The following is a 25,540-nucleotide window of genomic DNA, read 5'->3' as shown; positions in this document are numbered from 1 at the left end:
AGGGTAGAGTGGACTGCAAGATCAACAAGTGGATTGGTGCAGCATCGGCAGAATTGCAGACGTTGTATCGTACCATCATGGCGAAGAGGAAGCTGAGCTGGAAGGCAAAACTCTCAAATTACCGGTCAGTCTTCTTTCCAACACTCACTTATGGTCCTAAACTTTGAGTAATCACCGAAAGAATGAGATCGCAGGTTCAAGCAGTCCAAGCGACTGCAGCCTCTAGTAGCTGCACCGTGAGGCTCCCAGGGCGGGGTCAAATCACCTAAGACACCGGACATCAGCCGCCTAGGATCCCAGCCTGCTCCAACACCTCTAGAGACCCACGGCACCAGCTGGGCCACACCACTGAGAAGGAGACAGCACGGGTATCGCTCCACAGGGAAATCTAGCAAAACAATAGCCACATCTGCAACTAATAGGCACACAACCAGCAGGTACTACCTGGTACCTATGTGGACTGGGAGGTAAGAAGCCAGAAATGGTAAAAAACTTTGATTTTGAGTATGAGTTCAGTAGCTGCTCCTCCTTCGACTCAAATGGAGCCAGTTGAGGTGGTTTGGACTCACTAAGTCTGTGTTTTTTCCCCAAAGGAACTCTCAGTGCAAGACAAAAACCCATTACCAATAAATAAGTAGCATGAAAATAGTCCCAAGGACTTATTTTTGATGAGTTTATTCCTAATTATGTATATAATTATCTGATTTTTAGTTTTTACCCCTTTAGGATTATGATTTATTTCTTTGTATTGCATAACATATTCTGTAGGTGTACCTCCATTAGGAGTCTGAGACTTGCTGCTGTGTGTGTGTCTTTATTATTGAGCCTAAGCTCAGACCACAACACCCTCTCCATTCAGCAGGGTATAAATTAACATTGATTTCAGATATGGTCCTTTCTGTAGCATCATGGCCTTGATGGCCAAATAACTAACAATAACCTTCACAGTGTGTGTGGTAGAAGTAGCGAGGGGAGCAAATAAATAAAAACAGAGGAAGACAGCTGCGTTACTCTGCAAGCGTACCTCATCATTATAAATAATTTCTGAATAAAACAATCCATTTTTTTAGTTTCCTTTTCTGGAAGGATTTGCAGATGTGCAGCCCAGATGTGCAGAGGGATTTGGATGCATTTTGGCTGAAAAAGGCATCATTCATCAAACATTTGTGTTAATTTCTGTATTTAACCTGTTGATTTAACCATCCACTGAAGCTGCTGTTTTATTCTGCTCTGAAATTACATCACACTGCACAAAAAATAAATCACTGCACTGTGTATTCTCCTTCTGCTTTCCCCCTCCTCCTCCTGCATGTAACTTTCAAAACCTCAAGCTGCATGATGCCAGCCTAACCGTATGGAGGAAGCTGGTTAGATGCTTCCTAATTGTTTTGCTTCTGGAGAAGGAAAAAGCAGAAAGGTGTTGGATTGGGAAGAGGAGATAGGTAGACGGATGTCAGAAATCAGAGGGACCCCTGTTGCCGTGTCTGGATGCAGCATTGGCTGCGCAGCGAGAGGAGAAAAAGAAAGAGAGATGGAGGGAGAGGAGGAGCAGAGTTGTGTCTCTCTGACTGTGTTGCAGAGCTGCACCGTCCGCTCTCATCCCGTACTGACAGCCCTAAGATTGATGGATTGAGCTGTGTATCGCACATAACATCAATTCTGTCCCCCTTTCTCTTTTATTCCGAGTCTCACTCCCTCATCACTCCTCCCTGCAATCCCTCTCCCTCTCCCTCCCTCCAGGTCCCTCTCCCTCTCTCTCTCCTGTATTAGTTTCCAAAAGGCATCGTTAATGCTGCCAGAGAGCGCACTGTGAGGCAGCAAGGAAAAGCGAGGCGAGCGGGGGATTACTATCTTTGTGACAGCTTTTCTGCCTGGCAGGCTGCGTGCGTGGAGCCGCGGAACTGGACTGGACTGTAGTGTTTCGTGGAGGAGGTGGGAGAGGTGGTGGAGGCAAGAGAGAGGGACAAGCCGGACAGATGGAGGACGGCACCCAGCAACTGGGACACTGCGTGGTTGACATGAAGGAGCTGAGTGCCAACCCTGAAGGACTGACCGGTGCCGGTGAGCTGACTGCGCTGTGTCATCTGTCTGTTTGCCTGTCTGTCTGTCTGCTCATCTGTCTCCTCTGGCTGTCTCCTCTGTCCTTCCTCATACACTTAAACTCTGTGACACCTTGTCTGCTATTAGGACTCATTCCCTCTGATGCTGTCCTCATAAAAGCATGCCCTAATGATGTCTAGTTTTCTGCATAATTTCCCTCTTTTTAATGTTTGCAGTGACTCCCTCTCTCTTAAACACACATGCAAAGTGAGTGTAGGTGTCTCAGAGAAAGAGACAGGGTAGAGAGAGAAGGGTGGAGGTACTGGAGAGAGGGAGACAATTTAAAAAACCTTGATAACCACATAACTAAATCAGCACGGTTTGATCTTGACAATTTGCACTTCAGGGTCATTTTGCTGCAGTTATTAAGAGAAAACATGCACTTAACATTAAAAAACAAGCCTGCTTTACCTTGGACTTGAACTTCTACTCATTTTTGGAAGATTTATTGGAGCTGACTGAAGTTTTTTCCTGAAAACTACTTTAGAGCGCAAGGTTTAAAATGTAGCAGCTGCTGCTTTGCAGGTTTAAATGTCATACTCACAGTTAAATCCACCTTTTTTCCTCAACATGTAAGCAGTGATGTCATAGAAGCCTGCCTCACCTGGTTTCATGCAGAACTGAATGTGATTTAATGTCCCTGCAGAGAAAAGTTCTACAAACACGCAGAAATTCTCCTACTTTTGCACAAGCGACTGAACATGCAATCAGTGAATGTGGGTCTGCCCCTGCGTGCATGCCACTATGCGTGTTTGTGCGCCTTGCTGTTCCACTGCAGTCATATTCCACACAGCCTGGATGTGTTGTCACTAATGAGCACTGGCAGAGGCAAACTGGATGTCTCAGTGCCCATCACAACAGGAGAATGCTAAAGAGATTAGCCGTAGCAGTGCTGCCACAAAGCCCGCTCTCCAACTTTAATACCTTTGCTCGAAAAAGGGACAGACAGTGCACGCAGTGCTGCTAAGCATTTGTATCGGCATGCATGCTCAACACCATCATCATCCCTATGGGGATAAGCAAATGGAGCTGTACAAAGAGGAATGAGAGCTCATTTTATGATGTCTCCTTTGCCTTGAACCACATAGGCTGGAGCAGCTTACATGCAAAATTACACACACTGAGGCACAAAAAAAGAATGCACACATGCACAGATGTCAGCATGCATGCACAAACACTCTACAGCAGCTCTGACCTGATCATAAACCGTAGATAGCGCTAATATAAAACAGCATGTTCACATTGTGAAGATGACATCTGACAGGTGTGGGAGTAAGCATCATGACAAACAGCACACGGTATCTGTGTTTTCCTCCACCTGGGCATCCTGGGAGACAAAAGGGAAGAGCAAAGCACTTAATTACCATGTTTGGCACGACAGACGAGATGACAGCGCTGCATTATTAGTCGCAAGGTGAAACAGTTTATCTCATCCTTCCTGACAGCAGAGACAGAAGGACCAAACAGGGTGCTGCTTAGTACTTATTAAGGTGGAACTGATTAGCATTTTACAATCTCCCCATCATAGGAGGAAATTATTTCATTCAAATCAAAGAAGGAAGGGTGACCAATGCACGATCTCTCTGACTGTTGAAGTTTAAAGGTCTTTGTGTGTAAATATTCTGAAGTATTATAACCTACTACGACTGTGCAGTGATCTGCAGGTGATGCAAACTCCAGAGCAGATTGTCCCCCGTCCCGCGTCCCCCATTCAACAGCATGTGCTCTCGTCTGTCTCTAGCAGAGCCAGAAGTGCCGCTCAGCTCTGCTCCACTCGAGATGCACGCAAATGCATCAAAACTGACCCCTGGGGCACACCGTAGCTAAGGGGTAAAAATGACAACATGTAATTGTTAGCTGCTATGCAAAATCTTTTGTTAGTGAGGTAAGATAAAAACCACTCCAAAGCTGTACCTGAAATCCCCACCCAGTGCCTCAGTCTCTTTGAAAGAACTTGATGATCCATTGTGAAGAACCCCCCCACCCCCCACCCCTCCCCCACTATCATAGAAACAGCAACTTAATGCAGCATGATTAAATGTCACTAAAATATAGGACATAACTGCCGGCACACTCATTCAATCCAGTCTACAATATGGGAGAACAACTACGTAATGGAGCCATGTGTAGTTTTTCAAATGTTGCATAATCTTATTCTGATGTTTCAATGGCGCTGATGGAGGGTTAAACTGCATTGCATGCTGACGTTCTGGATGACACTGGTGCGGCAGACCCTCCATGAGAGCGTGCAAACAGAGGGGAAGTGTGTGGGAGGTTGGAAGGAGCAGTTTTACAAAGGCCCACAGAGTATGTGGAATTGAAGGGTTACCCCACAGCCTGATGTTTGTAAAGTTTCAAAAAAGACTTACAAGGAGGATAATCTTTTCTATTTTTGCATCATCGTATCACCTTCCCAACACAAAGACTGGTATCAACTGGTTTATTGATTGATTTCTTGATATCTGTTATATAACAGAAATAACAGCATAAATTTCCATTTATACTTCTGAGTTGAATCTATGGTGCAGCATATGCTGTTGGTTTGCTAAGCTCTGAACATGGCGAGGGCAGCTTCACTCCTCAGAATATGCTGGAATACATAACACGGACTATTCTTTAACCGCTTTTCTCCCTCATTGGGTTATAATCCTGCATTTAAGAAAACATGGAGTGTGCTGTTAAGTAAATAAACTTTATAGACTTCTGGTTTGAGTGAAAAAGACTCCTCAGGAAAGACAACTGACAAGCAGTCTAACATTCACTGCAGGCTGAGAGCTCAGTACCTACCACACTATTGCTAGTAATAAGTAATATGGAAAGAGCAACACAGCTGCGCAGAAACTGCACTGTGTGGAAGTGCAATCTATTCCAAAGAACAGATTGTTACTTTTATGCCGAGGTAAGTTATTTTCCAGTAACTATGCTTTGAAACAACTGTGTTGGACCGTCGAGTAACCTTGAGTGACTGCCTGTCTCTGGGTACCATCTACAGGCATGTCATGTGTACTTTGGCATGAGATCAATGGCTGCAGACAACTACCACTTCATTGTTTCTAGTAGTTGACTTTGAAAATGTCACAGGTGCATTTCCTCAACTCAGTGGCTCTGTTGTCTCCTTTCTTTTGTCTTTGCAAAATCAACTTCTCCTGACCCGACACTGGGGATATAAAAAGAGTAGAAATGACACTGCTTACAAGCCTTTTGGTTAAGTACAGCAACATTTCAGACACACTAATGCACACTAGGCAACCTTGTAGTCCACATCTATATATGACATAGATTAGATGCAGAAGTATGCACCAGGCTTTAGTATGAACGGTCAACCTGTAGAAGGATTTTTTTTTTTAGTAAAGTCCTATCTACATTTAAAGACACGTCCTCGGCATATCTGTCAGTGCATTCATTAAAACATAGCTAAAACAATGGAAAAAAATGATCAAGACACAACTTATGGACACAGAGAAGTCATGTAGTGCTCCTTACCAAGGGGTCCCACCTCCCAAGGGGGACGCCAAAGACTTCAGGAGGTATGTGAGGCTCTGTCTGAACAGGTTGTCAAAGGTAGAGTAAATCTTTTCTCACTCTTCTTTGCTACTTTGTCAGCCATACTTGCAATTTAATGTTAAGAGCGTTAATGATTTGAGCCACAATGTACTGTCTGTCATTTATGTCCTGGAGAGGCTGTGCTTTTCTTTGACATTATTTGGGAAGGATAAAGGTGGGGAACTACTGATCTGTTGACCTTGATGTCTCAGGAGATTTGGCAACATGGATGAAAATCAAAAAGACTCTCAATGACTTCGGAGCAGATTCAAAGCAGTAATACATTCCTCATTCATCTGAATAGGGCTATACTCTACTGACCTTCAACCAGATCCTTCAACCAGGGGGCAGCCCTTTTCAGTACAGATGGATAATTATCTAAAACATAATGCAAACAAAAGCCAAGAGTTTCTGAAGGCAATGTAATGGGATATCTTTAATGGCAAAGTCAATCACCTGATCTCAACCCAACACAGCACACTTTTCAGTCACTGAATGCAGAAAGACAAAACATCAAGAAGCCACTGAAAGTGGCTGCAGTAGAAGTCAGGCAAAGCCTCTCCAGAGGGGATAGGCACAATCTGGAGGTGTCCCTGGGCTTTGGACTTTTGGTGGTCTTTAACTGCAAAGGATTTTTAACCAAGTATTGAAAACTGTTTTTGTATTTTTATCTTAAATTAAGGGCCTAGCTATATACTAGATAGTGGACCTTCACTTTCACTTTTTAAAATTTTGTTACGATGCAGCCTGATGTTACAGTCATTTGAATACATTTTTTCCCCTAAAATATCACATTCCCATAAGTATTCAGACCCTTTGCAACACATTTAGCTCAGGTTTATCCCATTTCTCTTGATCTTTGCTGAGATGTTTCCACTCCTTGAGTGGAGTTCATCTTTGCTAAATTGAACTGATTTGACATGATTTGTCAGGACACACCTCTTTATAGATGGCCTGACAGCTGACAATGCATATGAAAGGAAAAACCAAGCCATGAGGCCAGAAAAAACTGCTTTCAGAGCTCAGAAACTGGATTGTTGCAAGGCACAGATCTGGGGAAGGCTACAAAAAAATTCTGCCACACTGAAGATTTCCAAGAGCCCAGTGGCCTCCATAATTCTCAATTGGAGGAAGTTTGGCACAATCAGGACTCTTGGATTGCCAAATTGGGCAATTGGGAGAGAAGGGCCTGGATAAGACAGGTGACCAAGAACCTGATGGTCATTCTGACTGAACTCCAGAAATTCTATGTGGAGATGGGACAAAGTTCCAGAAGGACAATCACTGGAGCCCTCCAGCGATCTGGGCTTTATGGCATAGTGGCTGGACAGCAGTCTCCCCTCAGAGCAAAACACTGGAAAGCCAGCTTGGAGTTTGAAAAAAAGCACCTGAAGGACTCTCAGACTGAGAGAAACAAGATTCTCTGATCTGATAAGACCAACTCTGAACTGTTTGGCTTCAGTTCAAAACGCCATGTCTTGAGGAAACCAGGCGTTCTTCATCACCTGACCAATTCCATCCCAACAGTGAAACATGTGGACGGCAGCATCATGCTGTGGGGGTGTTTTTTCAGCTCACAGCTGAGACAAGGAACAGTTTTTTCATCCACCAAAAAAAAACATTACAAACTTGGTGTTTTTGGTTTTCATACAGAAACATTGCAAAGATTTTGTATTACAGAAGTTGGTTAGAATTTCAAAGATTCAAAGTTACATTCCATAGAATTTATTGTCCAGTTGAACCAGTGTTTGGTTTAGTTTCCCAGTTGAACTCTTTGGTAAAATAGAACTTTTTCCACTCAGTGTTTTTCACTCTAAATAACAGTCCAGTAGTGTTTTGTTACTTTAAAGTTTTGCCTTTGTTGCTTGAATCAAAAGCGTTTTTTAAAGGTATTCATGTGGGTATGACAGGTTTTAATGAAAGCTGAAACATGATTGACAGTTTCCATTGCACCAAAAAGAACTACACTTATCTGTCTCCCCTCCCTGTGCCCCTGTTAACCCCGACACTCCATCTTCCATCGACGCAAGAGTCAAGACCCTCTCAGTGCACCCCAACTAATTCACAACACTTCATTAAACGCTGGCAACAAAACCATCTGTCCCCTCTCAATCTCCCAGGGCAGTAATGTGATGATAACTCACTCTCCCATTCAGCACCACTCGTCCTAATAGGATGCCTGTTTGTGCAAACATCAATCGAGTTAGGGGGGTGATGTTAGTCTGCCTGATGACTGAATCATCAGAAAGGATGTGCAGGTGTTGTTGAGGCAATTTAAACTGCGGCACAGAGGAGAACGAAGGATATGGAGATGGAACAAAAGATGATGTCAAAAAAAGTGCAATTAGTGTGTGTTTGTGAACTCACAGTGAGGATAAGTAGAGTTGGTGGTTGTGTTTGTGATTATAATATCCTCAAATTTCAAATCCCATGGTGAGGCAGCAGATAAATGACTTATTAATATCATTTCAAAAATCCAGAGTAAATAATATTCAAAATGCGCACAGCTTCTGTTTTCAGGCACATGCCCTTACATGTAATATCTATTCATGAAGAGGATAAGAAGTGATTAGGAATATGCTGTTGAGGGGTTTGGAAATTGCTTGATTTTCTGTATTCAGGTGGTAGCGTACCGTTTGGACCAGAGTGCATTTTGAAGCTTTTCTACAATTATTTTTCTGTGGAGTCAGGAATAAGAAACAACCCAATGTGTGTGCCCCCCTCATTTCCTGCCTCCATTTCCCCTTTCCAGAGCAGCTAGTTAGCTTTCTCACTCAGGGAGAGAGGGTTAAATGATCATCTCCAAGACGGACAAATTTAAGCCCCTGTACATTTATTAACTTTGTCATTCTGGACAAATCACCTGCTCTGCTCACATCCTAATAAATTAGCCTTTCCTCTCCCCTCAGCGTGCCTTTTCCCCCACTGATACCTCCCGCAGAAAGTAGGGTGATAGATTGGAGGTAGAGTGGGGCTGTGCTGTTATTTCTAGAGCCAGATGAAACTGCAGTATAGCAGGCGGGCACACCTCATTTGCTTCAGGCCCCTCTGGGAGTTACATCTGCATGTGCCTGCCTGCCGCCTTGCTGAGCTTATTACCATATTCATAATGCCAGTGGATATCGATTTTAAATATCACACCTGTTCCACTTTTATCTGCACACTTGCAGCGGGATCACCTGCTAGCTTTGTATGCTAACGGGGCTGTGATTGAGATGGACTACAGTGGTGCTGACCTCATCTCTGTAATGGGTAATTGTTTTAATTGGACTTTGTGTACTTTAGTTGGTCAGCCTGATCCTAATTAAAGGGTTAATGGCATTCAGCAAAACAAGAACGTTGTCACAGCGTCACAGAACAGGTGTTCTGCCCTCAGGTTGTGTACGCATAATTTGTCCCTTATATAAATAACTGTGGGTGCTGAATCCATGCAAACATAAAAACAACAATTTCAAAACTCACTGAAGCACTGTTAAATGTCATGTAGCTATTACAGAAATCCAAAACAGTTTTGTACACATCAAGCTGAACCATACTGCCACCATGGAGGAATTGTGGCCGATTAGTACTCATGTGCAGAAGAGTTCAAGTGCACAAAGGTTAGAACAGAGTTGTTGTTAGAGTGATTAGTAACGTGGTTACAAATCCAACTAGAGGGAGGAAATAGAACCCAGGACAGGCAGTACAGGAGAGACTGAGGCACGCTGAGATTGTAGGCAATTGACCTTGGAGACTTGGCTCAGGCAAATGGCGTGGAACAAAGCAGGTCCTTAAGACAGAAGGAGGTTAGCAGTAGAGCAGGTACGTAGACATTAGGAAGTAGTAAGGCTGGGGCTCAGGCTGAGCAGGGACAGTGGATGAACTGGGAAGGTGTCCAGAAGAGGAAGCTGAGTTGGAGGGAACTACGGAGTATGGAGTACCTTAAATGCTGGGTTGCCTATCATGTCCCTTGTGCTCAGGGATAGCCACTTTGAGGCACATTTGACAGGGAGTAAGATCAGTTTGTCACAGGGTAGACATACATGGTGGCATAACAGGGTTTTGAAAAGTTTAGCTGCAGAAGGCGACAGGTGAATGCAGGATGTAATCAGAGAGAGATGACGGTTCAGTTTGTTCAGGAGGGAGAGAAAGTTAAAGGAGGTGTTTTTTTTTTTAGCTAGGCACCAATCAGGCCAGCTAAAGGGGGGTAAGGACTGGGAGATGCAGGTAGATTTAGGAGGGAAACTTGTGCCAAACTATCGTAAGCACTAGTTTGAGGCCCGACATAGCATGGTCTGTAAGTTAGTGTGTAGTTTATTTTATAAAGCTTTCTGTGGAGGAAGCTTATGAAAGGAAAACGCATAGATATGCAGATTTAGGAGCAGACGCTGAACAGAGAGAATGGAAAGTTAGGGTTTGTCCAGTAGAATTGGGGGTCAGGAGTTTCGTAAGACAGCTGGGAGTGCAGGAACAGAATTCGTGAAAGACAGTTAAGGAGATGCCGGATGATGCTGTTCAGGCCAGTCAGTGGATTTGGATCAAGAGGAAAAATGCTAGCAGGAGATCAATAATGGGTGATTCGAGGCTAGATGGCTGAGTGGTTTATATCTCTGACTTTGATAAAGGAGACCAGGGGTTCTAACCTTGGTTCAGTCTCCAGTGTGGGCCATTTGGCAAGGTCCTTTGCTTTGGACAAAATCATCAGCTAAATGATTGTAACATTGTAACATTAATAGTTGTAAGTATGGGTTGTGCTAGAGTGGGTAGAAGGGGTAGGCAGAGTCCAGTGGGGGTGAGTGCTTGCTCCTGTCAGGGCACCTCACCCTGGCCCTGCTTCCCCAACCCTCTTGCTAAGCCTAGGCCTGTTGAAGGTGGCAATGCTGTTTGGGCTGTGATGCGGTTCCTTATGTTTTTGTTTCATGGATGAATTTCACATAGCTGGTAAAATTTGGCCACCTGAACATTCCAAGTTACTGGCAAATCATCTTGGGATTGCTTTCAACGTTAAGCAGAAAGGCCACTTTTAGCAGCTTTTCTCCCTCAGTATGTGAACTTCATCAATGGAATGGAAATGATTCTTTTTTCACCCTTTTGAGTTTTTCAGGAAAAGAAACTCCTCAATTGAAAAGAAGAGTAGGCAACCATGGAGGGTGTAGTAAATCACTGCATTTCTAATCATCGTTGTTTTATTATTATTTGACTGGTGGCAGAATTTACATGTAGTGAATTTAATGGCAAGGCGGGTAGGACTGGTAATGGGCTCTCTGAGATGTGACTGTCAAATCACCAAATCAAAGAAAGACCTCTATCATGCATCATCTGGGAAAAACAATTTACAAAAAATGACAGCAATTTTTCTACAATCTGAGTTAATAGTTAACAATTTTTCTGGCAGTAGTATCAGAACAGGACAGTTTTGGCTGATAAACCAATTCAGGTCTTGGACTAAAATTGAAAAAGGCAAAGATGATTTTGGACCATTTCCTGTAGCCAATAATGGCTCTCAAAAATACATTATAATCTTTTCTGCCTGTCTTAAAATCCAAGGCATCTGATATGCATTGTCTGATATAAATACTTATAACCTGAAAATTAAATGCTTTAAAGTTCCAATGAGTTTGATGCTTATGCTCTGCCTGCTTCACTTGCAAGTATACTTGATAGTTGCCTCACTATACTGTACATATGAAAGTCTCATAACCAGTACTTCCAGCTCTAGACTTCAGCACTCATTTTTGTCTCCATGGACAAACTTTCCTCTTCTTTCTGATACTTTAGATTAGCTGGTGTCTTGCACAGATGGAGATGGCCTGTTGAATTGACACTCCCTTGTGATGGCACCAGAGACAAAAACCCAGCAGCTGGCTCTGTCTCAGCCCACCTAGCTGAAGGGCTCTCTGCTGCCGCCACGCAACATGTCATCCAGGCTTATTAAAGTTTCATCAACACTTTCGATGAAGCCTCAGTGGTGACAACACAAGGAGACACGGCCCCTGAGGAACAGGAGGATGATGAGAGAAGTGTGTAAACCAGGTAGCGACATGGAAAATATATTTACATTCATAATTGGCCTGTTTGTGTGAGGGAGTGTTAACTTGCTGGCATGCTACAGTAATCTGTGCTCTTCATTAATTAGAAAGATACACCACTGGTATGCATAATCCCATATTGCTCTAAGTTTACATAAGCCTGTTTATTCCAGTCTGGCCAGTCATAGCAAGTAAAGGGATGAAACTTGAGGCAACATCATTAAAATAAGATTTATTTTAAGATTTACAAGTTTTCCTACTTAAGATTTATAATTTTAAGTCTGATGATTTTTTTAATCAAGTTGTATTTTTTTTTTTTCACCCCATCAGCCAAATGACTCTCAAAGGGGACTTGGTAATGGTAATCATTTCTGTAATTTAATATGTTTGTTATTCAGTGGCAGCAATGCATAATTGAATATTTTGCATGAAATTGGATGAGCTTTGTAGAAGTGCATGTAGGAGAATAAAAGAACATGTTTAAGCAACTGGTCTAGCCTCAGGACCCTTCACCACCTCCTGAATGAGAAATCACAACCCAAATTATAGAACAATATCAACTATACAAATGCGTTTAAGGAAAAAGTTTAGACCTTAGATGGAGCTACATGTGATTGAACAAAGCCCTGGGAGGAAAGGGGTATTGCTTTTGCTCCATTTTTGCTTGATATCATGCAAATTTTGAGTGTCTTCTGTTGGGAGAATGTGTTACAATGCTTTGTTTTTCTGATGAAATGAGACAAACCGGTTAAGATCTCAACAACATAATCCAAATTTCTTTATTTCTTCTATCTGTTCTTGAGGTTGTCACTTCACCATACTAGATGTTTAAAACTCTCATCATCAGTGTCCCAAAGTACCTCCTCCTTTGCTTCGAAGAGATGCACAGCTCTCCATGGCATTACATCCCTGAAATAATGTCCTGCTGATCCTGCTCCACTAGTGGAGGACGACCTGCTAGAGTACAGTGGGAGTGCTTCTCATCTGGGACTATTAGAGCCCCCCCCCCCCCGTTATCTACAAACTGCACTACTGTTACCTTCTGTTATTAAGAATGAAACAGTGACATTTGCACTCTAGAAAACAGAGTTAAATAAAATATATTGATGTATGTTCACTTAGGGCTACCTTCTATAAATCACAGATTTCTTGCCACTGTTTTATCTTGGGTCCTGATCCGTCTGTTGATGACCACTGGTTTGAACTGTAGCTTTAAAAATTTCACATACAATATGGTCTTGCAGCAGGACAATCTTGGTTTACCATGTCTGAGTTATCAATTCAAATGCCATCAGTATTGGTTAAAAAAGGCAGACTTTTGTGTAAAAGTCTCTGAAATAGAGTTTCTGCTTGACTTTTTTGTCTCCAGCCATAATGGCTGGCAGTCCTTTAGAGTTTTGGCCTCTTGGAACAACAACCTGACATTTGCTTTAGATAGGGATTTGTGACAGTAACTCAGAGTAATTGTTGCCCTGTTATTGCAGCCAGTTTGTTTACACGTATTGCACATTACCAGACCTTGGAAACAACTATGATTTGTCTGTATGAAAGTTGATTTAACAAACATAATGAAAATTCTGAGCTTTACCTTACACACATGTAGTCAATTGCACAATAAATGCATACATTTAACACATAAACAACAACAGCACTTAACTTCATATTAGCACTGTTAGCTCTAAGTTAGCCTGATAGCCCCCTAGCTGCCACCATAACTCCCCTGAAAACGCCAACGAATTGTCCAAACAAATAACTAACCTGTATCCATTAACTTGACACCACATTTGAAATCTGCACATCAAATAAATATCCAGTCCTACCACCAGTTGTCCTGTAGTGGGCCTCACAAACTGATGATCTCAACTGTAACCTCAAAACAGTAAATCCAACCATCGTGATTTTGTTGGAATCGTCCCAAAGATGGACAAAAGCTTCTACAGTGGATAGTTTAGTACTGTCCATCTCTCATCAATGGTTCTTCTCCCAGATGACATTACACTCACTGCTGCTGCTGATTAGCCAGGACACCCCATGCATGCACAGTCACCTTTGGGTGAAGTGAGATGATGCTCTCACCATCAGTCTCAAAGATCCATGCTTTTTTTGCATGACATGATTATGTGTTAAATACTGTTCCACTTCATCTGAGAATCGATAATATAGATTTACCCACTCGTCAAATTCCCCCACTCAGGCCCATCCTCGTCTCAGCGGCTGTATCTGTGTTTGTGCCGATCAAATATCTGCTGTTCCCTTTGTTTTGGCTTCTTAATTACCTGCAGAAATGACTATTTCAAAATCCTTCCACAGCAATGATTTCCCTCCCTAGCACCAGAAGCTGTAAACATCCCCAGAGCAAAGTTTTGTTTGTCGTCATCCACGCTGATCGCATAAATATTCATGTAAATTAGCCATGTGCTGTGTTACGTACATACACAGTCCCAGCACTGAACAGAAAGTAGGTTGTAAAAATACTTGAGAATTTAAATACAGTATTACTTTGAGTTTATGTCAAAGGGTTCTTTCAACATATCTGCTAGGTAAAACAATATACAACATGTATTTATTCACCATTTACTTAGTTGGTAATTGGCACATTTTTAAGCCAGACATTTTAGCCATTAATCTTCATGTCTGCCTGACATCCGTCAGTGAAACTGGCCAAAGACTAGTACTGGCTAATGGAAATCCCTGATCTCTTCACTGGTTGCCATTGTTTACAGGCTTACAGCCACTTCAACTAAACCACATCCCCGATACCACCTCTCCTGCTCATATGACAGTGATTGGTCTGGTTGCCATATATCTTCATGTTAAATCTATGTTAGACCATTGCAATACTTAATAAGTTCCTTTGTTGAATCTCTTACTGAATTGGCCATTGGCTCTCAACCAAAGGTCTGAGCATTCATGGGGGGCTGCACAGGCTCTGTTGCTCAGTGTTTGTTGTAATTAAATCTAGATGACACACTTAATGGATAGTCTCTTAGTAGAAAAAGTGTGTTGAGGCTTATTATGCTGCACATTATCAATGCGAAAAAGTAGAACTAATATCAGTTTGGAGTATAATGTTATTCCGCGTCAGACCTTGGGGGTAAGTGGCTTAGATTATTTTTGACATGAGCTGGGGTGGGGGGCTTCTTGGATAATGAAATTTGACCTTTTTTAACATCAGAATAGTGCTAATGGAATTTAAACTAAACTTTTTTATTAAAACCATCCAGCTCTCTGTTTCTGGCCTCAGTTTCTTAGAATGAATGGGTACAACATGTCTTTTCATATACAGGCTGCAATGTATTACGACTATGCAGACAACACTGTAGAAAGTAATGTTGCAAATAGCTGCTGATTAGTTGACTTGATCAATGTAGGCTGACCAAAATGGTGCACTTTTGAATCTGCCCAACAAGTATGTCAGCTATTGTCACTTAGTACCCACATCCTTTACTTTAAGAAGTTCCTCTCCTCTATGGCATCAAGTCTGTGAAACAACTTCCTGTCCTTTATGGCATTACATTCCAGAAATAACATATCATCAATCCTGTTCCACTAGTGGAGGATGACCTGTTTGAACACAGTTGGAGAGCTCCTTAGCTTGCTTTGTTTCTATTCCCCCTGGTTACCTACAAACTGCAGCACTTTCACTTTCACTTTTTTTGTTATGAAACGTTGGCATTGGTGGAACATTTAGGGTCATCATGCAGAAAAAGTGGCGTACAACACAAGGCAAGGAATCCAAGCTCAGCCTTGTCTTTTAAGATGTACATTGTAGAATTCACAACGCCAGCCAAGAAGTCGAATTCTCCTTTGCTGTACCTTTCAAACATCACCATAGAAAAACTTTATCTTACTGCACTGTGGACCTTCTACTTCTTACTGCACTTCTCTCTCTCATGGGTAAACACAGATTTTGGATGCTGTCAGATCCAACAAGATTTACTGTAGGCTTGTAAGACCAGAGTATAGATTCCCAAAAGCTTTCTCTTTTGTCAATAGGTGGCCTCGACAACAGCCAAAGAATCTTTGCTGTGCTATCACTTCAGCAGTGGCTACCTGCTCAAACACTAACCTAGCATTTCTTTCTAGGCTGCTTCTTACCATTTGAGATGAAAAAGCTTCCCAAGTTTGGAAGGCCAGCTCTGACTTTTGCAAATGTTCCAGCACTTTCTCAGCAAACCTCTTTCATCTGTAGGTGAAAGCTTACAGTGCAGACATGGATGTTTTTTTTTTTTAAAATCCTTTTTAAAGTTTATTCCTTTGAATTTCCTTCATCCCCTTTTCTATTTGTTCTGACCTCATAATAATTAGCTAATCCTCTTGTATTCCCTTTCTTTTCTGTTGAATGAAATAATTCTCTCAAGTCTCCAGACAATTCTCTCCCATGGGGCGCCTCTGTTGTCAGCATTTGGTGAGAGAATGAGTCATGTACCAGTTTTTACCATTTTAACAAGAAATCAAATATAAATGTTTAACATTGAAATTCATGTTTTCTATTTAACTTACAAAGGAGAGTTGCTGGAGCATTGCATCATAAGGAACCTCAAATATGTCTTATCTTTAGAGTAAGCTCTCTGAATTCACTAAGTGTAAGAGAAGATGTACTGATTTATGCTGTATATTGCATTCCAAATCATTGATTTTGATCAATTCTACATTTATCTCAGCATGAAAGAAACAAAAAAAATTCCGACACCTACAATAAATCTATGGTGTTTTAAAGAAAGAACTAGAAAGTTTCCTTGCTCAATGACAGCACTTCATTGTTTTATGGTCTTACACAGTGTCCTGACAGCAAACAAATGTGCATCAAACCGTATCAGATCATCACTGTCCAAATGCAAAAATATATATATAGAGAAAAGGTGGACAGAGCAACTCATTTCTTTATGTAGTTAATAGATTCATTATTGTGTTACTTAAATGTCAGGAAACACTTCTTAAAACGTTCAGGGTTACATTTAGTTGACCTGAACAGCCCCATGAGTGTAAAAATGAGCATATAGCACTAGTTCAGGCAGGCCACGGAGTCAAGTGCTGCCATAATTGAGATCAGCCGATCTCACGCTAGCCTAACCTTGCAAAGCAGATGGATACACCCGTTTCCGTGTTTCTCACTGGCGAATCCATCTTGCAAAGCTCCCATCCAAACTGTTTTGGCCCGGTGAGAAAGTGACAGGACCAATCAGTGTCGAAGGTTAGTACTTTGGGTGCGGCAGAGTCATGACGTAAGCAAGCAGCAACAAGAGGCTGGTGCAATTATGGCGGAAGAGATTAGCGTGGATGCTGCTAAAGCACCAGTTTTATCAGAACTTGACATTTCTTCATTAAAAGAAGAACAAAGAACAGCATTGAGTTGTTTTCTTTTCAAAAACGACATAAAGATGGTTCGCGTTAATGCAGTTCTCAATGGAGTTTACTCCTTCGGTACGGGCGCAGCTTGGTAGCGGTTACGTCACGTGTTATGTTGCTCTGATTGGCCTGTAAATATGTGACGGACAGAACGTTCATCCAATCACCCACTGAGTTTTCTTTTTTCAAAGGCTTTGCCCTTTCCCAATCGCAGTCTATGAGTGGTTTTCCAGCTGGATGTGTGAAACAAATCCATCTGGCATGCCAAGCCCTCATCAGCTGACGCCCAGCTGATGTGCTCTAAGTATACTACTGGCTAAATGCGCTCATGCTGCCTTATTTAAACTGCACTTGCCTTCCGCTCTCTCTGCAAGCTGCTCTTGCAACCCTCCTCGACCCCAGCTCCTCCTTCATTCTGCTTCTGTTGTCACTGATGCCTGCTTTGCTCTTGGTTGTTTTGCTGGTGTTTCAGAATATTTACTGAGGAAGTGATTTTCAGGACAGGCGGCATTTACAATCTTGTCTGGCGCTGTCAGTTACCTTTATATTGTATCATTTGTTGTATGATTATTGTTTGGCCAGATCCAAGCAGGCCTCTTCTTATAACGTCTTTGAAAACAGACATTTGTGATGAAAGCTCTACAAATAAACAGACCTGAATAGACATAAAAGCTGCCAACAAAGTGTGGGGACTGATGTAATCATAAAACACTAGTTCATTTTTTTAACTTCATAGAGGATCCTCATTATAGAAAATGACTATTACCTAATATCCGCTGGCTCCCATACATCAGTAAGCATCGACTGTCCAAGGCCCATTAGTGGGGTTGATGAGCCTTAGAGGGGCCAATTGTGTCCAAGAACCCCAGGAAGAGGAAAATACCATTCAGTGGTTTTTGAGCCTTGTAGCATTGTGCAGGTGTTTTATCTGTTTGACTGGTTGTGTGTCAGACTGAGAAAGTGATAAATGACTGAAAGCTTTGGTGATAGATGATACAAAAAGTTAGCAGCTACTCGTCATGTTGGCAGAAGGCCGCAAGGATAGTGAGTTGACTTTGAAAGACTGCAGTGTGTTTGTGTGATGTGGAATGAACACAAAGATGAGTTAGGAAGGGCCGGCATGTTCAACGTTCCTAGTCCCTTCATGAAGTTTCAGTACCCACACTTCAACACTTACAAAAATTTAACTAATTTCACTGTAGTCTGTGTGACCTTCCAGTAATGGTCATTCATATTCACTCTAACTTCCTACAAATGCATCAAATCACTCCTGTGCTATTCCCATCTGCCTGCTTGTGCTTTGCCCATTTTTCCACATTTTATTTGACATTTTGACACAAAAATACCAGAAGGGATGTTTAAAGACAAACAGCTTTCTCAATAAATATGTGGCTTTACTGGACCATTTGTTCCAGTTGCTCACAGTAAATGTCCAACAAGTTACACGAATACAAGCTCAAAAAGTATCAGCCCTTTGAATATTTTACCCTTTTATCGATTTTCAAATCAATCATGGTCAATATAATTTGGCTTTTTTGACAAAAGTACAAGAAAAACTCTTTAATGTCAAAGTGAAAACTGATTTGTACAAAGTAATGTCAATTAGATTAAAAAAAATGTGTAAAGATATGTGATTATGCAAATATTCACCCCCTTTAAAGTCAACAGAGGTCCAGCCAACTGGTGCTAGTCTCACAAATAATGGAATGTGGATCATATGAGTGCAGTGAATGTATCTCATTTGACTGTGGTATAAAGACACTTGTGTCTGGAAGGTCCAGTCACTGGTTATTCAGTATTCCTGGCTACCATTACCCCATGTAGACAAAAGAACACTGCAACTCAGAGGAACAGTTATTGATAAGTATAAGTCAGGAGATGGATACAAAAAATCCAGGAGTTCTGTTAAATCCATCAGCGAGAAATGGAAGGAATATGGTACATGTGTAAATCTGCCTAGATCAGGCCGTCCCCACAAACTGAGTGACTGTGTAAGAAGGAGATGAGTGAGAGAGGCCACCAAGACACCCGTGAGGAGTTACAAGCTTCAGCATCTGAGATGGGAGAGACTCTGCATACAACAACTGTTGCCCAGGTGCTTCACCAGTCAAAGCTTATGGGACAATGGCAAAGAGAAAGCCACTGTTGAAGAAAACTCATTGATCTAAACTACAGTTCACCAGAAGGCATGTGGAAGACCCCATGGTCATCAGACACGACTCTATGTGTGGGGCATCAAACACTGCATATCACCACAGACAAAGCACAGTGCTGGCAGCATCATGCTGTGAGGATGCTGTTCAGCAGCCAGGTAAAATTAATTGGGCAAAATATGGGAGTGTCCTGGAGGACACTTGTATTCAGTCTGCAAGAGAATTACATCCTTGGAGAAAGATTTGTTGCCCTGCAAAACAATGACCCGAATCACACAGCGAAAGCTACACAGAAATGGTTTAAAGACAACAAGTTTTATGTTCTGGAGTGGCTGAGTCAAAGTCAGACCTCAATCCAAAAGAGGATTTGTGGCTGTACTTGGAAAGAGCTGTTCACGTCTGATCCCTATGCAACCTGAGCTTGAGCAGTTTTGCAAAGAAGTTTCGAATAAAACTACAGTGTCCAGATGTGCAAGCATGTTTGAGATCTATCCACACAGACTGAGTGCTGTGATTGCAGCCAACAGTGCATCTACTAAATACAGACTTGAAGAGAGGGTGAATATTTATATCACTTACTTTACATTACATATTTCTATTGAATTGACATTACTTTGTATAAATCTAGCACTGTAAAGGTTAGGTCAAAGCCTCACACTTTGTAAGTGAATGCATGAAAGCCAAAGCTCTGATTCATTGTCACTGAATCTTTCCTCCTTCATTGCTCTTAAGCGTTCCTCTTCCTTGTTTTCACCCCCCACTCTCTATGCTTTTATATCTTTTATTTTAACCCTGTCTATTTCTTCCCTCCTGTCTCTGTCTCTTAGGTGCGATGCTCTCGCCCAAGCTGCCTCAGGTGGAGTTCAGCCTCGGTAAGTCCTTTATTCACACTATGACTCAACAGAAGTGCAGGAAGTAAACATATCCCACAACTCCATCCTACCGAGCACAACAGATAAAAGACATAGGGACCTCCTAGCATGGTTCCACACTTTTAGCAGTATGAAATCATTCTTTCCTGTTCTGTCAGGTCCTTCAGCTTCGATAAACCTAAAAGTAACAGCTCTCGACACCCAATGACAAACCTGCTGACAGATACACTAGAACAGAAGTCAGTAAAAATCAATGCCAAATCTGCTAAATGTAGTTAGAGGGGACAACACAAAAAGACACAAAAACAAGCATTAGAAGGAGAGAGGCTCCTTTTAAAGTTTTTTATAGAGGTTGCCTTATTCTCATCTATCCAGCTGAGATGTTAGAATTATATTCTCAGACAATTCGTCATGGCACAGGTCAAGTTTTCTTTAGCAAAAATTCAAACTCTGATAGCATTTTAGTCTTTAAAGAACCAGACTGACAGCCTCATAGATTGGAGCTGTCTCTATCTTTGAGGAGACGGCAAGAAAGGTCATCCACCGTTAGGTTCACAATAAATTGGAAAATGACTGAATACAGATACAGGAGCAGTGTCTTTTATGTCAGTGCTATTGAGCAGCAGCAGCTTGTTGATAATGGGAGATGGGATGTAGCCAACCGCTCCAAATATCAGAGAGGAAAGTCTACTTCAACATGTTATTGTAAAGTAAATGGATAAGGCATAAAATGTGCCTGGTAGTCTGTCAGTATTCATTAAAAATGTGTTTCCAATTTCTGCTGGTTCATTTCTATGTGAATACGTGCACTATATGGACAAAAGTATATGGTCACACCTGTTAATTATTGATTTCAGGTGATTCAGTCAGACCCTTACCACCTAGCCATGCAGTCTCCTTTTGCAGACATCTGTGATACAAAATGGGTTGGGAGCTCATTGACTTCATGCGTGATACTGTGATAGATGCCATATCTACAACAAGACAGTTCATAAAATTTAATCCTTGAGGGATATTCCACGATCGACTGTATGTGATATCATTACAAAGGTGAAGCGTTTAGGAACAGCAGAAACTCTGTCACAAAGCAAAGCTATTCCAACATGACTGTACTGCAGTGCACAAAGCAAAGACTATAAAGACATGGTTTAATGAGTTTGGTGTAGAAGAAGTTGACTGGCCTGTTCAGAGCCCCTCTAGGGGAGAACTAAAGCTGTGACTTCTTTACATAAACTTAGAGTGTGCACTTTATTATGGAGTTTGAACAAAGCATCTCACCGTTTGGCTGCACAGAGACAGACACATATTCAAACATGTTTACCCAGTACGGACAAGTACAACCTACAAATTACAGGAAATAAACAATGATTTCTTACATGAACATGTGACACAGCTCCCGTGTTATCTCATTTAAAATGAGCATGGAGAAGTGCTTTAAAGGGAGCGTACTTTAATCAGGGTTCATGGAGCAGGTGTTCGATCACATCCAGGTGTTTCATGTATCTTTCCTTTTGGACGTGTTTCAACTAAGTCCAGTTGTTCTCCAGCTCTGTCACTTCTTTTCTCAGTTATAAAGAAAACCAGACTCATGAGCCTGGTGTAGTTTCTGTCTTCCATACAAGGCAAACTGAAGTGATGCAGGTTTAATTTTTTATGGCACCAGTTTTGAACCTGTACTCCAAAGAAGTCTTCTGAGAGGTTTCAAGGACAATTGGAAGAACGATGTGGTGTGCAAATCAAGACAGACAGAAGGACACACCACTGGTTATAGCAGTAAGATTATGTAGAGCTCAGTGAAAGAGAAATTGTTTTTAAAACCTGTACACATTTGTAAGAGTGCACAACTTTGATTTACCAGAACATATTAGATTTAAATCCACAAATATTTGTTCTGTAGAAAAAAATCAAGTGGGGCCGTTGTAATACTTGCTTTGGATTTTTAACGTTTGGTATATGATGGCTTACATTCTTGTCCCACAGCAGGCCAAGGTTTTGTACTTTAGTTAAAAAAAAATGGCACTGTAGAAAATTTTATTAAAGTCATGCTTCTCTTGAAGTGCTTTCTTCAAGTTTGTGCCAAATGTATGGGTCTTCTGTTGAACCTTTCATCAGTTAACTGACCCCCCTTATTATTATTTTTCTTATTATTATTACAAGTTCTGTGAATATTTTAGTTTAAATTTTGGTAAATGGAAGAAAGTCTGGAATCAGAACTCCTTTTGAAAATAGAATCTGGCTTTGTGTTTATTTATTAAGGGTAAAAGGTGTTTCACAATGGATCCTAGCCTCTCTAAGGGCCCCACAGCTACTAGCCTCTGAATAGAAACAGCAGTTCGAGAGTAAGTTCAGGGAAGTTGAATGAAAACATGAAGGACAAACAGAAGAAAAAACTGAGCCCTCACAGTCCACACGAACTCAGTTGTAAATTTCTAATGCAAATTAATAAGAGGTTAAACAGGAAATATATGCGTGATTTTGGCTACTTTGAAAGAAGTGACAGTCACAGTGAATCCAAAGTTTGAAGAAGTATCCTTCAGTGCTTCATAGATCAGTAGAAATCTTCCAGGTGCAGGACAGTTATTTTAAAGAGGTGGTTGGCTCCCTCTTTTTCCATCAATATTAAAAATTCAGTGGCAGCTTTTTAAATGAGCGGACACATTGAAGTAGACAGAGTATTTGTTGGTAGTAAACTTCTTGCATTTGTTCGTGTGTCTGAGTTAATAACTGTGGGTTTGACTGGTGCTGAATTTATGCTATTAATTTGCATCTAATAAACTTTTAACTATGTCCACGTGGACTTGTTATTCAGCAAATAAGGCTGCCCTTAGATGGCAATTATTAAATTAAAGCGTTATGCACTAATTTCCCTCGACATGAAGAGATATACTGCTTTGTGAACAGCTGTCCAATGTTTCTTTTGCTCTATATCCTGATCTCCAAAGAAAGCAGACCCAGATGGTGTAAGCAGGGTTACTTTGAGTCCACTTGAGCTTACACATAAAGCCCCTTGAGATTTTGCTTTAAGTAGAAACAAAAAAAATATATGAATGCAAATATGCAACAAAAATTGAAAGTTTAATCACAAATCCAATAGGAGAAATGACTCTCTCACAGATATTAGAAAATCTGTAACAAAAGAAAAAAAAAAAAAAAAGATCATTTTGCTACGTGGAGAATTTGTTTGTGATTAGCATTTCCCTGGCTCTGCATATGGCACATATTTTGAGTAATCTCTGTCAGAATAAGAGAGCAAAGTAAAAACCCTGCTAGGAGTGACTGCATAAATAAGTCGGTATGTAGCAGAGTCACCTTTGGCTGTAATTACAGCACCGATTCTGTGTGGGTAGGTCTCAATCAGACTTGCACATCAGGACACTGCAATTTTACTCCATTCTTCTTTGCCAACCTGCTCAAGCTCTGTCAGGTTGCACAGGGATCACATGTGAACAGCTCTTTCCAAGTTCAGCCATAAATCATCTATTGGATTGAGGTCTGGGCTTTGACTTGGTTACACCAGAACATTCACCTTGTTGTTTTTGAACCATGTAGCTTTCGCTGTATGCATTGTCTTGCTGGGAAAAGAAATCTTCTCCCAAGTCTCTAGGATTTTCCCATATTTTGCTGCATTCATTTTACCCACTAACTTTGCAAGCCTTCCAGGGCCGGCTGCTGAGAAGCATCCCCACAGCATGATGCTGCCACCACTGTGCCACCCGTGGGGATGGTGTGTTTGTGGTGATGTGCTGTGTTTGATGTCAACCAAACATAGCTTCCTGTCTAATGGCCAAAAGCACCAGACCAAAGAATTTTCTCCAACTTGATCATGGAGTCTCCCATGGCCTTTTGGCCAATTGAAAGAGTTGGCCACTATATTACTTGGGATAAAAACATTAGCAGTAGGCTGTTGGAAATTCAGAATCAATATTTTTCTCACTTTTTGTCTTATATACATTTAGGTGCACATGTTTTGGGCATGTAGGGTGCTTATGATTCATCATTGGGCCTGGGGGGGCGGCAGAATCAAGCTCTACACATGTCAGCACATGTATATCACTCAGCAGTCAAGGTCAAGCTCAAGCTGAAGGGCATCGCTTTTGTCCGGTCCTTTTCACTCATGGTGGCATCCCGGAGACAGCTGGCAGTTGGAACATCTACAGCATGACCAGGGGCTTGTTGCCCTGCTTCCCCAGTCCTCCTTCCCAGTCAATGGTGCCCTCAGGCAGCTATACTCACCACATCTACGCCTTACTTTAACCTCAATTTTTGGACCAAACATGCCTAAAAGCTCTGCACAGTTCTGTACCTATCAACAACTCAAGTAGAAGAAAAAAGAGAAATGTGTGCTGCAGACACTGAGACAGAAGAGCTTTTGTTTTTGTGTGTTTGTACGTCAGTGAATGAGGACTGACAGGACAACAACCATCAATGAGTTAATGACAGCTTGGCTAAGCAGTGAAGCAAATGAGTCTGTAATGTGCCATAATGTCACGCTAAGGCTTACCTTCATAAAGCTTTAAAAAAGCTGCTGGATGGGTTAAATCCCAATCAATAAATCAAAGATCAAATCAATAGTTAGTTGCATCCCTAATGATTGTAACTGGTGGACTTGTTTGCTTATTTATGATTGTGCTGAAAGATGCTGAGACGCTGTGGTTCTGTCACTGACCATGTTTTATTTTCTGGCAACGAAAACAAGAGACAGAAACCTCTGTGTAACATCCCAGCCTGCTCCACATCCCCTCCCACAGGGAATCATACAAAAGGGCAGCATACTTGGCAGAGAAAACAACAGAGAAAAACCTCCATGTAACTTTTCAGCCTTCTCCTGATCCACAGAGTAAAGCACATCATGTAAACTAGCTTAACCTGTCATGCTCTCTGTCATCACATCATTGTAAGGTGTCTACTGTGCTCAGTGCAACTCTTAAACAGGCAGGTACATCAATTAAGATTATAATAATACTACTACTGTTACTACTACTAGTAGTTATGCTTCTAAACAATAAAACTTAACAATATAACCATCCATAGCATCTCTCATGGACTTCTGCTCAGTTAGAATATTTTAAAGTTGTCAACAGTTTATCAGGCTCCTCAGTTTCTGTATTTTCCTGCTGTTACTGCTTTGAACTTATTCTTCAAACCAAAAATAATGAGGGCACTTGTGCAATGTTGCTCTGTTTTGACACTTTGTCATAAAACATATTTGAAAAATCTTCTATCTGTAATGTGAGACATGAGCAAACAAGTTTACTGGAGGATCTAGATCCTGTATAAGCCAGTTTAAAACAGAGACCTTTTTTTTTGCCTTTGTGAGGGCAGTTAACATGAGCAGTGTTGTTATCTCTGTGACATAAAGAGTGCATCCAGAAAGTATTCAGACCCCCTTCACTTTTTTCATATTTGTTATGTTGCAGCCTGATGCTACAATTGTTTAAATTATATTTTCTTTTATTAACCTGCACACCCCATTATGAAAACAGAATCATACCAAATTTTTACAAAACGTTAAAAA

The 25,540-nt window shown here is 41.4% G+C and overlaps 1 protein-coding gene across 2 annotated transcripts in view; it reads left to right on the top strand.

The window, feature by feature from the left end:
- The first annotated feature begins 1,957 nt into the window (after positions 1-1,957).
- Positions 1,958-25,540, top strand: part of inpp4b (inositol polyphosphate-4-phosphatase type II B) — a 257,684-nt gene continuing 234,101 nt past the window's right edge. For both annotated transcript variants that reach the window (XM_041784758.1, XM_041784757.1), the window contains exons 1-2: positions 1,958-2,061; positions 19,981-20,025. In XM_041784758.1, coding sequence (XP_041640692.1) covers positions 1,977-2,061; positions 19,981-20,025 — 130 coding nt within the window. In that variant the 5' untranslated portion in view covers positions 1,958-1,976. The remainder of the gene's footprint in view (positions 2,062-19,980; positions 20,026-25,540) is intronic.

This window comes from Cheilinus undulatus, linkage group 4, assembly GCF_018320785.1.
Source record: "Cheilinus undulatus linkage group 4, ASM1832078v1, whole genome shotgun sequence".
Taxonomy (NCBI): Eukaryota; Metazoa; Chordata; class Actinopteri; order Labriformes; family Labridae; genus Cheilinus; species Cheilinus undulatus.
The sequence above is the reverse complement of the archived record's forward strand: the minus strand, read 5'-3'. Positions and strand labels throughout refer to the sequence as shown.